The sequence below is a fragment of the Rhea americana genome, unplaced genomic scaffold (genome assembly GCF_003343005.1).
Source record: "Rhea americana isolate MKP2758 unplaced genomic scaffold, rheAme1 scaffold_19, whole genome shotgun sequence".
In the NCBI taxonomy this organism is placed as follows: domain Eukaryota; kingdom Metazoa; phylum Chordata; class Aves; order Rheiformes; family Rheidae; genus Rhea; species Rhea americana.
Window position 1 is genome coordinate 4,627,916 of NW_028186038.1, and position 14,417 is coordinate 4,642,332.

General features: G+C 38.0%; 1 protein-coding gene across 1 annotated transcript in view; it reads right to left on the bottom strand.

Moving 5' to 3' along the window:
- Positions 1 to 4,704: 4,704 nt before the first annotated feature.
- The window catches only part of LOC146597233 (uncharacterized), a 59,945-nt gene continuing 50,232 nt past the window's right edge, over positions 4,705 to 14,417 (bottom strand). Inside the window, exons 4-5 of the mRNA XM_085302438.1 lie at positions 8,903 to 9,054; positions 4,705 to 5,588 (exon numbers count right to left, since the gene is read on the bottom strand). Coding sequence (XP_085158564.1) covers positions 5,441 to 5,588; positions 8,903 to 9,054 — 300 coding nt within the window. The 3' untranslated portion in view covers positions 4,705 to 5,440. The remainder of the gene's footprint in view (positions 5,589 to 8,902; positions 9,055 to 14,417) is intronic.

Sequence of the window (14,417 nt, forward strand, 5' to 3'; positions counted from 1 at the left end):
AAGGATAGTCTTGCACTTAAAGAAAAAACGTGAGAGGCATGATATGAATATATGCCATCAAATGCTAACTGTCTCAGTATTTCCTGTAGAAAACAACATAGATAGAAAACAATGTAGAAGTACAATGTCTTTACATTTCTTATGTACAAGGAAAAGAGCTGTCCCTAAACAAGATAGGTCAATTCCAAGATTCCCCATTGTGTTAGCTYTGTCCAAAAAATTCCAAGTCTCAAGAACAGTTTATGAATAACAGTGCTCAAAGGAGCAATCTTAAGTACAGWAAAGTTGAAGGTAATCTCTTCCAGCAACACATCTCGCCTAAAAAAGACAGTCCCTGAAAGTGTTGGATGAAGAATGAAATCATTTTAATACCAAATACAACAACAAATCACATCTTGCAACTCATGTTCTTGTACTGTTTTCTTCCAGGTAGCGAGATGCATGGGCAGAAAATRGTTTGAGTTTTTGAGCAATTGTTGATAGACAATTATCTTTGGTTCTCACAACATCGTTTTATTGTTGAAGTAAATCTTACTTCATTTTGCATGTTCATTTTTCAAAACCACGGGAACTTAAACTAGATTAAAATAGATTATAGGAATTCGAAAAAGAAACTCCTTTTGGAATATTGTTTATTAAACAGTTTTTCATCAGCAGTTTCAGAACAAATAGTTCTTTCATTTTCCATCACAGGTGGCCATAACAGAGCTGGAATAAACAGCGAGCTTACACAGTACTGCCACTGGATGTTTTATCCTACCTTCTGCAGTAAACATAATTACAATGGTGAAAGAGTATAACAAAGGGGAAAGTATTTGTGTTTTAAAGATTRGAAAGCTACATTATCTCTCTCTAAGATGAATAGATTCCTTATAGCATACTATCTTGCAGCATTGCATACAAGAAACATATTTTGTCTGCCTCATGCTCTGTGGGTCTGCAACATCCACAAAGATTATAACTACAAAAAGCGCATCATCTATTGCTGAAAGAAACAGAGGGAGTTTTTAGTCAGTTCTGTATGTTTATTTCTTAAAGTCATGGTCAAATAGCCTCTGAAAAGAGGCCTCATCCAACACTTACTGCAATCAGTTCGCATATTGAGGAAAGACTGACTGGCTGTTACTTGCCTGTATAAATGACAGTTCAGTAAGCTTCAGTGGTGATCTTGAGGGACTCCTGAAATCTAGAAGGCACAGTCTCCAGAATAACATAACAGTTGCCAGGAAAGAGCTGCCTGTTTGTATTATAAAATACTCATATTCAGCCTTTATAGCTGGATTATTCTGTGGGCTCATATATGCATTTCCTTGGGAAGTATGACTTTAAACTAGCCAGACCCAATCTTACAGGGTAAAATTATTCTAGTTCAAGAGAAGGAAACTAAAAGACAGCTTTTCTGTTCCAGGTTTTCCTGCACTTTTAAGAATCTGCAGTCATACAGAATGATTCCAGATGCCTCATTCATTTTGTTTTGTTACAATTATCTGATGAGAGTTCAAATATTTGTTTACTTTATATATATAATAAAAATGATTGATTTCAAACAAGGTAAATAAGTTACCTCACAACTATTGCATACTGTTAGTATCAGGCAAAAATAACTTGCTAACTAAGAGGAGTCCATCTACACTATCACCTTTCCTTCTTTTTCTCTAAAAAGAATTTTCCTATGTCTGAAAAACTACACGCTATTTTTTTAAACAGCTATATAAATATTTGCAACAATGCATATATTACTTGTCAAGGAGCGACAAGAGCCAACAGCTCCCTAGGGGATGGGGAGCCAGGAGCCAAGCATGATGACAAGGCTGACAGGGCCAGGGCCTTGCTGTCCAGGGCCCAGTCCCACAGTACTCAAGCTGGGCAAGCCCAAGGATGGCAGCTGAGATCAATCAAGAGACCAGATCATCAGACAAGTCCATAATGATGAGGCAGCTCTGTACCCAGTCTGCAAGTCAATGCCAGGAACAGATCCAGTGACAGTAGCAAGGCTAAGACACAGCCTGGTGATTGCTAGCCAAGTCCACAGCAGTAAGGCATAGCCAAGGTCAAGGTCAAGCCAKGAAGACAGTCCATGGACCAGGGTCCAGATTTAGGAGGTCCACACTCAGGCACARATGTAACTGTGACCAAGCTGGAAAGGGAGCTGGAGACCAATATTCCCACACATAGCTGGAGCAGGAACTGTAGATCCAAGGCTGAGCTTAAATGGAGCTCCTGGGCCCATGTGCAAGGGTGTGGGTGAAGGCACAAGGTGAGGCTGGTTAGGGCAGTCAAGGCCTATTAGTGCACTCACAGCCCTCTTATTAAACATACCTAGCATCTCCACTGTGTCTTTATGATTTAATGTATTTTAAGTGAGTGACTACATTGATTTTTTGTTGATGATACAGACGACTTATTTAGCCAAACATTTTTTTGTGACTATGTGAGAAAGTTTATAATACATGTAAAGCAGTTATTAGGAATGCTTTGTGAAATAAAAACATTAGAGCTTACAAGGTATGAGGGAGGGCAGAAACCTTCAGGACTCGACTATAGTAAATACCTGAAGCAGTAGATTGTACGACCTGCATATGAAGGCACCTTGAGGTTACATCCAACATGACCAATGATTATCTCAGTCCTTGTATCAGACTGAGATACAAGGAGAAAATGTCTCAATAAAGCCTTCTCTAATGAGTGTTATTTGACATGAAAAAAATAAAAATCCTCAAACACCTAGACCTCTTTCTTTGATCTTGACTCATTCATAAAATAATCTATGGAACAATCTGTTAGCTCCCAGCTACTCAGTACATTTTAACATCTTGTGCTATTTCCATCTTCAGGCTATCATTTTATTTTATCATACCAGCAATTGTACTATTTCTTCAGCAAATATGATTACAGTGATTCAATTGTTACTTCTCTTGAGCATGACTATAATGTTAAAAAAGCACTAGTACTTGGTGGTCTGTATAACACACAAAAAAATATTTAGTACATGATCTTGCAGCCCTTGATGAAGTAGGTCTGTGAGACCACACACAAGAAAAAGGTTGAAGAATAACCCATACATTAAGTAGCCTAGACATTACATCATGATAACAATAGGAGATAACTTTTTCTTCAAGTGTACACAGACTTGATAGAGTTCTGGTATTCCTCTAAAAGCGGATATTCAACTAAAGGGTCAGATTTTGTAATGCTGCTGGTTCTATTTTTGTGCAGTGTTCTAAGGTTGAAACATTACAATGTAAAACCAAGGTCATGAGGTACCCTTGATTGTACCAGTGAAGCACACTAAAGTATATTATCAGCTGTCTGATCCTCAGGCATCTGCTGCAGTCAATCTGTTGCTCTGCATGCTTGCTTTCAAATGCTTTTCTCGCATCTCCCAGTGAKTAATACAAGTGATTCCAAAACTTATGTTTTGCTGACTAGGAACCAGTGACAGAAGAGCTCTAAGCAGTGTTTTATTCCAAATACAACTAAAATACTAGTTATTAACATGATTGGACTGTACAAGCCTGGATCTTCCATGATATATGTATCAGTTTAATGCTACTGCAGTTCCATTTACTTAAGCAGGATCTGTAATTCCAGAAGAGAACCAGATCCCRTAACTTTTTTTCTCCCCCTTCCCCCGGGCAATTGTATGAACTGTGTAGAACGGATTATGAAATCATTATCTGAAACTCATAATCAGTCTGTGCTGTATCAGCCTGTGGATGCTGTCRAGCAACTGTAACTGGAGCCCGGGAATTCTCCCTTGTTTAGAGGGCATTCCCACGTGGCTAGTCCAGTTAACTCTGGGGAAGGAGGAGATCCTTAACAAAAAAAGTTAAGTGACAAGGGCACAGCTGCAGCCCAGTTATACCCAGGTTCTTGAACAGCCCCTTTAAGTTATCAAGAGACAACTCTAAATGGAGAAAACAGTGATTGTTCTAACTTTAATAGATTGCAAGACAGCTACAGCCTAGAAGAGAAGTACAAAAGCGAAGCTGCTTTGTCCTTTCCTACTGCCACCTCTCCCCCCATCAGGTTCCTAACTTAGCTTGGATGCAGTAATGCTCAGCTTGGATCCAAAACTGAAATGAGCGCTTTATCTGTACTTGACTAGGCTCCAAAACTTCAGTAAGGGGAGGCTGAGTAACAACTTGGCTGCGGGTGAATTAGAGACTTTGCAGTGTTTATTTATTAAATATATCCCATTTTGTGTCTTGTTTGCAGTCTGGCAAACCAAAAGGGAGTAAAACTTTTTTTCTCTACATCTTATTACTGAAATAATGAGTAAGACTTCCCCCCCCACCATTATTACTGGAATAATCTGCCAAGCAAGCAATTGAGTTGCTTTACCTTATCACAATCTTTGCCAAGAAAATTTAGCGGCTGCTAATTTAATGGAAACTATTATARATACATTCTTTTCAGACATAAATTCTCTGTAAAAAGACAGACATCTAATGGGGAAAAAAAGCTTGTGTTCATATAAAGAAGCTTTGTCTGCTTTACTGTTTTTCTCAATGTCTCTTTTTTATCTGATATAGTGCAGAACATATATGACAGATAGTTACATGACGTTACCCAACCTCTTACTGAAATGTGGATATAAGAATGATAGCATCTTTTCAGCTTCRTTAAATATTAAATAGAAACGCCAATATAATTATCACAAATACTCTTTTGGTAACCAAAAGATGATTTTAAAAAGTCCATTTAATGCTGTGCAAAGCAAGGTTGGGGTATGCCTGTGAGGAATGCAATGCAAATAACTCATAGTCAAGGTAGAAATATATTTAAAAAATGTAAACCTTATCAACAACAAAAAGATAACTGAATTCCATGTTAATTTCAACCAGCTAACAAATGAAAACAATCAGGCTCATCCAACAGAGATGACAAACAGTTTTTTTAGTTCCTAGAATATTTTTACATGCTAAAAATAGGCATTTCTCACTAATTACATGAGAAACTACAAGCTGAGGATCAGTAAAAGATAAAGTGCATGGCTTGAAGATTARAAGAGTAACAGAGCAGACCTATCAGAATGAAAAGTTATAATRAAGATGTGTATATTAGATATTTTGCAGTGCTGAGTTAATAGAGTTGCTTTAATTATGTCACAAACTAAAAGTTAGAGCAATAATACATGTGAGGCACTATTAAAGGTTAAAAAAGCCAGGTACCATGGGGTTCACTGACAGTGCAAACAAACTATGTTCAAAATTGTAAAAGTGAAGATTTACAGATAAAACATCTTATAACCAGTCCCCAATTTCCACTCTTTTCATGACAATTCCATAGGGATTAGATAGGAATGAAACACTATTCTCCTCATAATAGTATAATAATATCATTTAATCTCCTAATTTTGTGTAACAACGAAACTAMATCTACAGATCTGATTGCTTCAACCAAAAATAAAAAAAATTCTCAGCTTCAATGCAGGCATTTAGTAAGTGACATCATCCTCAAAACATGAAGCTGCTTTTTCTTCTTCGCAGCCTGCATGGTTGAGAAGATCCTGCTGTTCTTCTACTGAAATATCCTCAAGCTGTTTTAATGATTTCAGAGGCCTGCTTTCTCTTGAATATAGGGTCCTGGAAGTGCATAAAGACATTGCCAAGATGTATAGAGGTCCCAGCTTTTGCTAGATACTAGAATATAGACAAATAGCCAAGAACCCCTAGATTCAGAGTATCATGTTGACCTGAAGCCACCTTCATAAACCAGGCCCTTGGAAAACTATTCACAAAGGCTCAATCCAGGACCTGCTCTGCACTATTTTTTCACTRTGGTTCATACTGTTTTCATTTTAATTTAAATTGATTTCACTATTTTAAGCAAGATCTTTACTAAGGAAGGAGTTTTCTGGATTTTCTAGGCTACTTCTCACTAACATGTAAAATTTAACTTGGTGGATAGCTAACTAAGTCTTGAGTTTCAGGAAGAGGATTTACATATGAGCAACTATGGTCTGTTTTACAAATTTGTATTTCATAACTTACAGTAGGTGTGATCTGCTCTATATAGGTAGGTCATTGTTCTGTTGTTTTCAAGCTTCTTGAATTGATTCTTCAAAAATCTTGTGGTGCATTAGACATTAGTCTAGCTTYAGAGAGTCTGGCAATAGCTCTCTCTGGAATATATAGTTTACCTTAATTCTTTAAGTAAAATCATTCCTGGTATGAATGCAGAAAGGGCTCCCATTTAACATTTGACATTTCAAAATATGTTTGCTAGTGCATTTGCTTCTCAGAAGACTTTTCTTCTCACACTAAATGCATCAGATTCTACTACTCAACTTGAAAATAGCACACAAGCATATTTCTTAATTGTGTTAGGTGGTTCCTTAATGTACCCCACATTTTAAGAACCATGATCACCCTTTATGTTTCTGAATCTTTTCTTTTGAGCCAGTGTTTGGCATTGGATGTGTGTTCAGGGTGGAAGGGTTGCAGGTATAGAAGCGTTTGTGGAGATGCTCTAGTGTATAGCAAATAAAGCCTAGACTAGAAACAGATATTGTACAATATGCATCATTCTTCTTTTGCTCTGGAAGAAGCAGTAGTCCTATGGGATAACATGAAACATGATTATACAGTTAAGAACTTTAATGATGTTACTCTGATACATGCAGGTTGAAACTGAGTGAAGAACATACAGGGTCTCATCATTCTTGCCTTTGATAACCTCAGGGTGTTTTGAGATCTTTTGAATTCATATTTGCATGTCTGAATAGTCAAAGAGAAGCAAGCCAACCCTAAGTGCTGCTGGTATGGTGTTTTTTAGACCAGTGGCTGCATGAGAAGGACAGTCCTGGATTTTCATAGGTTAACTGTTATATGCATATCTAACACTGGAATTCCTTAAATATGCATTCAGTGGCAGATGATGTATCCAAGGATCAGGCTCATACAAAAGTTGTTTATTTCTTGTTCTTTCTATTTTGTAAGTTGGTATGCAATGACTTTTTGTTTCTTCTGACAGTTTTTCTTCTCACATGGTCTCCCAGGAGTAGCTAGAAAAYCCACTTAAATGTTGTGCATGACTTCAGTTACACGATTATTGCCCCAAGTATTTCACAGAGGCTGTGATCTGTAACTAGATCCCCAGCTAGCTCTTACCAGTGCCATAACATGACAATGTATCACTACTCCTTTACTACAGAAATGTGGCTTAAGTAACTCATAGTGGAAAAAATAAACTATTATTAAAATTACAGGACTGTTAAGCACTATTATATCCAAAACTGAAAGAATTACAAATGATTAAAGAGAAAGGTGTTCCTTCTTGGATTTTCCTGTAACTTGACCAAGCTGCATTAAATAGGAATAGAAGTGAAGTGTCATGATCTGCTCTACTGCTGAAAGAGAGCTTATTCAAAGCAGGGGAAATAAAAGGGTGCCTGATAAAAAGGGGCACTAACTTGGGAAATAGGAGGAAGAAGTTGACCTGAAGTATGGGTTAAATAATTAGTAGCTTATTTTTTAATGCAAAATATTAAGCGATTAATCAAAGATCTTAGTCTTTGGCTAAGACTCCCACTGACTTTCAGAACAATTGAAAACGCCGCATGAATTTCTTACCCTCTACATGAGCAATGAGACTTCCCACTTTTGAGGCTTTTTTTTCCCCCCAACGGTTCACAACCATTAGCTAAACATTACAACATCTTGAGAACAGAAGAAGATAAACAGGATTACTTTTGAAACATAGTCTCTTGAGTAGAAAACAGGAACTGCTTGAAAGTTCTCTTAATTCTGTTTGGCCAGTATTTTATATAGCAGTTCTTCTGAGAAGAATTTACACAAATCATAAAAATCAGGAATGTAGCACCTATAATGTAATTTTTAGGAAAGCTGCCAGCAAAGTTTCTTGTTCTATGTCAGATACAGATGGGCAGAAGAGGGTGTTTACTTATAATCCAAAAAGGGATTCAAAATGAACTACCTGCACTGCTGAAGCATCACTGGACTAGCTGGAAAATTATATCAAGCAGCACTGCTGCTGCATGCAGATTTCAGAACTACAGATATTTAGTCTGGCCTTCTCTAACTGCAGCTTGGTGTTACAGTGTATTACATATTGAGGACTGTTACTTAACTTGCATAAAAGTAGATAGAGAAGAATCACCTGAGAATGATGTAGAAATTACATTTGTTTATGATATTCATTATTATTCAGAAAATGGAGGAAAAAAAAATCTCTGCTCAAAGATAAGGTTTGTTTTCCTCACTAGCTTTGTACTTTATAATATGTTATTACAGTAATTAAATATGAGAGAACTCAGCATCAGATTATTCATAGTATTACGAGCTTTAACAGGAGCATTTCAGATTAAGATCTATTAAAAAAGAAGTTTTACTTTAAGATTTAGGCCACTGAAAGTCTAAGCATAATCATATCATAAACAACCATTGGTACATTMATCATACAAGAAAACAAGTCATCTAGAAGGTTTTATCCATGTGAGCTTGAAAAAGGCACAATACTGGTATCCAGCAAAGTATAGAAAAAAGGTTGTATGTGAAATTAAGGAAAAAAAATCAGGATAAATAGAATAAATAGGAGGATATTTTGTGGAAGCAGCTCTCTGTGTACAGTTCTCTTCACAGTGGGAAGAGTGATAAAAGTGACAGCAAACAGAAAGTACATCAAGAATGTATTTTCATATTTTAAGTTAGGAATGACYTTGGGTGTTGCCTGATTCTACTGTTGTTACAGATGTTCATACGGTGACTAATGTTGATATTGGAACATTCAGAAACAAATACATTAATTAGTCAACTTGATGAACAGGTCTGTGGTCATGAAACTCCTGGAAGCCTACCATGTGTAATTGTAAACTCCATGCATTTGATTTGGAGACCTGGCATCTGGGGCCTCCGTTGCATTGCCTACTGTAACTTACCCTTTGCACATCTGCAAATTGTACTGCAGACAGTCCTGAAGACTGAAAGCTGCTTCGCAATACCATGACTGATAGCCAAACTGTTTTGCATGAGTTGAGAATCTCTGCTCCATAAAAGGGATGATTCCAGCAAGTCTGTGCAGGTATTCAACCTAAAGGAAGAATAAGGAGGCACGTTACCCAAACGCCTTCTCTATCCTCCTCTGGCGGATACAGAAATCTCTTCCCTTGTACATATATAAAAGGAAGACCTTCCTTTTTGTCTGAGTGTGCAGGTTTCACTTCCTTTAATGGAATTAAACATTCTGCTGCTGATACAGGAAATTGCCTTTTGGACAGTCCATTAGTATCACTCATTAGTATCACCGAAGATACTTGTTAAATTTTCAGGCCCACACAGCTGAGCACTGAGACTGCTAGAAAYATTAACTCAAGAATGTTGATAAAGCTTCTGAATTTCTAGACAAAATTTATCCAGAAAACAAACCCAGTTATTAGAATAYATGAAAAAGGTTTATTAAAGGGACAATCAGGTTGCAGACTAAGCACTCCAAAATTGAGAAATGATAGAGATAAGCTTGTTTATACAACCTTAATTTAGGAACTTTGTGGACAGAATTACAATAGCTTCRATTAAATAGTTCAGTACTATTTTTTTCCCCACCATCCTTTGAAGTGAATCAAGGCTGCATGTTAATACAATGTTTACCTAGTTGCAAAGCTGGGAGATATGATACCTAAGACTGCAGGAAAGAGAAAGAACAATTTCATGGCTCAGAGGCCTGAATATTGTCCTGGTAACTGATTTCTACCCATGTCTGTGTCACAAAATATCTGTGTGATGGCAGATATAGCACATTAACTAAACTTTTCACAGCTGTACGTGCTTCATTCCTGAAGCTTGCACATTTGAGACATTTTCAGAAGTGAGGAGTGATCACAATTACCCTGAAGTGTGACAGCTCTGGAGTTACTCAGAAGAGAGGTCATAGGAGTTTTTTCTGAGTAGAGAATCATCCTTGGGAACTGTTGCATCAGTTTTTTGAAGCTGTCCCAATTAAACTAAGTGTGTTTCTAGCTAGGCAGATAACAGCATTCAGCTTCAAAACTGTAGGACCAAATGATTAAAATTTGGTAAAGTCACAAGCAAAGAACCACAGAGTTGTCTAAAGGAAAACACTGGTAAAATAATACATGATGTTATAGTCATCTCTGGAATACCTCTGGACAGTGGGAGATATGACCAAGTGAGGAAGACAGGGAAATTTCTGTCTTTCCAGTGTTAAAAGGGGTATCACTGATTCAGCATAGGCTGAACACCAGGGTTTTCAAAAGTATAAGAATTTCCCCGTGATAATCATTCATTTTAAATTGACGCTGCTTAARTGCATTTCCTACTAATATTGACCCTAAAAAACAAAATTCATGCATCTAAAGCTTTATATTTGCTTCACATACTTTCCCATCCTAGAATTATATCCAAACGTACTGACTCTTCAGTTCTAAAACTTCTTTCTGAAATTTACTCCACCCTGTAACTCAGAGGAGACTTGAGTAAACCAATCAGCACATGCTCAGCTTTAAGGTTAYGAGTTATTCCATTGCAGTCAGCCTTTCTGCATCTTGGGTGTGATGCTGACCTCAGCAAGAGCACGATACCTTGTTAATGCATGACTTACCGGCTGAGATTATTCTTACTCCTCCCTACCTCCACCTCTCTCAAAAAATTCTAGATCTTAATAACAGTCTTACTATTACTTTCAGATGCATCAGCAAGGAGATGCAATTGATGAAACATAGCTGAGACTATAAAATTGAGGTCAGTATACCTATTGGTCATTCACAGTCACACACATAATCTTGTAATTGTTGACTGATCAGTGCAAATCTAGATGTGGAGYTTACAGTTTTTGGAGATAGCTTGAAAGACTCATAAGCTTTTATTTGTTTTGCTTTCTTTTTACAAAATAACTCAATAGAAAATTGCTCCCCAAATAATTATTCTAGACTGGTTGGAGAATGATCAAATGTAATGTAAGTTAATGTTTTCCAGTGCATTTAATGCAGTATAATTAAAAACACAGACTCCTTGGCAATATTAAGCTTGTCAAAATCAAATCTGAAACTCTTGTTTTGTTTTTCCATTTAACACCTCTCTTTCTGGGTTTTAAACCAAAACCCAACAGAACTATACTTACTGTGAAAAATGGGGGAGTGAAAAGTGCTGTAAGTTGTTGAGCAGAGCCCAAGGATCCCTTTGTACAAACCATTCTTCCTCCCTTTTGGTCTCTGAGAATAGGAGTCTGAATGAAACTTTCACTGTTGTAAGTAATGCTTAGTTTTACTTTTGGGCTACCCCTGAATGTAAACAATTTGTTTCTGAAAAGCTGTAAAAGAGAGTATGAGAGAAAGACTGTCTCTAGTTAGTCTAGCTTCCTCATCTAGAGTGAGTTTAAACAAACCAGTTAAAGTGGCATCCAGTTAAAGAAGTCACTTTAAGGTGTTGCCCTAAGATACAATCCAGTTTATTTTTATTACTATACCCTAGACAGCTACTGGTTTAACAAGGTCAACATTTTGCTCTTGCACTCAGGAGTGTGACTGGATAAAAGAAGTAATTCTGTATTTGAATAATGACAAGGCAGAAGCCACATTGTACGTGATGTGACAGTGATCCAGGCAGGATGAAATTCAGAAAGTGCAGGGGCCATTTCACCCTGTTCATGCCATGTGGCAGTCTGTGTAAATTCCAACAGATCTAATTTCAAGTTAACTCCATGTTTATACTTCTGGTGCTCATCTGTTGCACCAAGAAAAGATCATTTGAAGAATGTGATCCTTGTTAATACTAGCTAAAAAGCTCATTCAGCTCATCAAGTAAAACAAGCAAAATGATTACTGGCAGGAACAACAGCCATATGCTTGACCTTTACCCATCCTCTCTTTCTAGCTTCACATTCAGGACCAGGCTGAATGCATTCTTAGGAGACACGTATTTGGAAGAAGAGGGCTATTTTAATTCATTGTGTGGTTTCTCAGCATAGTGGGTTTCTAGGAATATCTCCTTTCACGTCAATCCCTGTAAGCATTTTACAGAGCATAGTCTGTTCTGGGAAGTCAGTAAATCTGAATTCATGTTCTAAAGTTTTATCGTGACTCAGAATATAACATGCAGAAGGCAGATAGCACAGCTGAAAAATAAAGCGAATGCAACCTATGTAGTCCTGCTAAAGATATTACTGGAATATTTTATATTTTCCATGCACCCAAATTAAACCCTTTATACAAGCAAAGTAATTCAAAACCATCTGGCACCAGAATTTGGGATTTCATAATGCTTTAATGCAAAACATGTGAGCAGGACATCTAAAATGTCTGTGCCAGTGGGTTGAATTAATAGATGTAGAAAAAACTTAACTTTACAACAGTTTTGTCAGGTTTTTGTTGCCTCCAGTCAACTAATACCTTATACCACTGCTGTTCAGCAAGGATAACTTCTGCACTGTTGCCATTCCTTGCCTGACTGTTGTCACTTCACTGTGCCTGAACTCAGAGGAATAACCAAGATCAGAGAGGAGGAGGCTGAACAGATCCAGATCCTTGGCCTAGCTGTTCTCTTGAAGTTCTTTCCAACCCTACTTTTCTATTTAACARGCAATGGGAATAACTACGACAAATGATCACTGTCAGTTCAGCCCTCCTCTCTCCTCTCAGGATGAAGACTTTGCAATGAGTCATTGCTGGGTGACCAGGCAAAAACTGGTTCTGTCCTAAAGGAAGCCCAGTGTTTGCAGAAGCCTGAGTGGGTAGCAGCCGGACGGACTTAAGTATTTAACAAGCACATATTCTCTCTCTCCTGACTGTGTCTCTCCAAGATATGCTATGAAAAGTTCTGCCAATACACATTTTATCTTTCCAAATTCCTTGGGGTCCCAACTAGTTATCTTCCCTGTGTTGATTATTTGTTCTTCTCTAGAGCAAAGGAAATTGGGCATTCAATCTTGACTCAAGCTGTGTTGCAGGAGTACGGCACAGACACAACTGTGTCCAGCTGTGGGGGCCCTGACAATGGGCACAACCTTGTTAGATTGAGGTTGTTTACAACTCCACCAAAGTTCAGAAAATCCAAAGATGGTGACAACTTAATTGAAAATAGACCTGAAAGAAATCATGAGAAATGATGAATTCAAAATTCTGATTATCCCACCAACACTGCAGTAGAACAGAAGCACTTTATCCTATGTTGATTATTTTGCATTAATCCATGCAATGCCCTGCTTGATTGTTGCTGTGAATTCTGTTGATCACTTGGTCTGCAGATGACGACCATTCTCTATTCTAACTTAGGATTTTCTTTGGACCACTCTACCAGTATTGTGCATACATCATCACTCAGTATAACATGATGTCACCTGAGGATGGAGAGGCTCTGATGATGATTTTGGGACATGTTTGGGATGATCTCAAATTACAGCAGTCCTGTACTATCATTTCAGCCCCCTTGGCWATTGGCTATACCAATTAGCTATACCGTTACTGGCTATACCTTCTGACTATACCACCATGGAAAAAATTGTATTCCAGCCTTGAACACAGAAGCCCTAGGATTATAGATACAAGGGGAACTTTACACCTCTACTGCCTTTTCTGACCCGTACACTACATTGTTCAGCTTGATCTGGTGTATTTTCTAAAGAGCATCAGTGACCTTCAAAGTCCCCAATACTGGTCAGAATAAGCATTTTGAGAACCAAGCAGTCAAAGAGAATCCAGAAGACTTTTCACCGAATGTTCACTTCTAATTTACATGGGATGTTAGCAGCATAGGAATTAAACTACAGCCAACTGCTGACTTACAGCTCATAAAGTAGCATGACTATATTTGCATATACCTGTGACCTCCAGATCTTGCTTGCTTATGGAGTACAATTAAGCTTTTAATCATGTGGGTAGAGACTTAATTGTCTACACAAAGATTGCAACCCTGCCCTATACCAGAGCTGCCCCTTCCCTTTCCCCTTCYACTGCTCTCTCCTCTGCTCCAAAGGCATGCATCTTCCTGCAGCTCCCATTCATGCCCCTGCTGTCCCATGATTGYTCTTGGCTGTGGGGTATCTCCTGTGCAGTGCAGGAACAGTTACCCTGGGTGGCCTCCTGGTCACACAACCTTCTGCCTCTGCCACAAGCTGCCTTCTTCTAAGTGAGGTAAAGAAGATGAATTTTTGTGTGCACTCCTAGCATATCAATGGCAGGGATTCTATGGGCTTTAGGCCATCCTCTCTTTGAGGAGTGCCTCTTGCACCTTCTACTTAATTTCCACAAATGCTTTTTCATGGGTTACCTGAGACCCATGTAGTCAGAGACTTAGGGACATAGGAGGACTTCATCCTCCAGACTGCACAAGTGTTCTCTGACTCTTCTTCTCTTCCCTTCCCATTTCCTGACCCTCCCTCYCCTTAGAGAAACTTTTTCATATTCCTCAGTCCTGAGGCTCTCATAGAAGAGGTGGATCCTA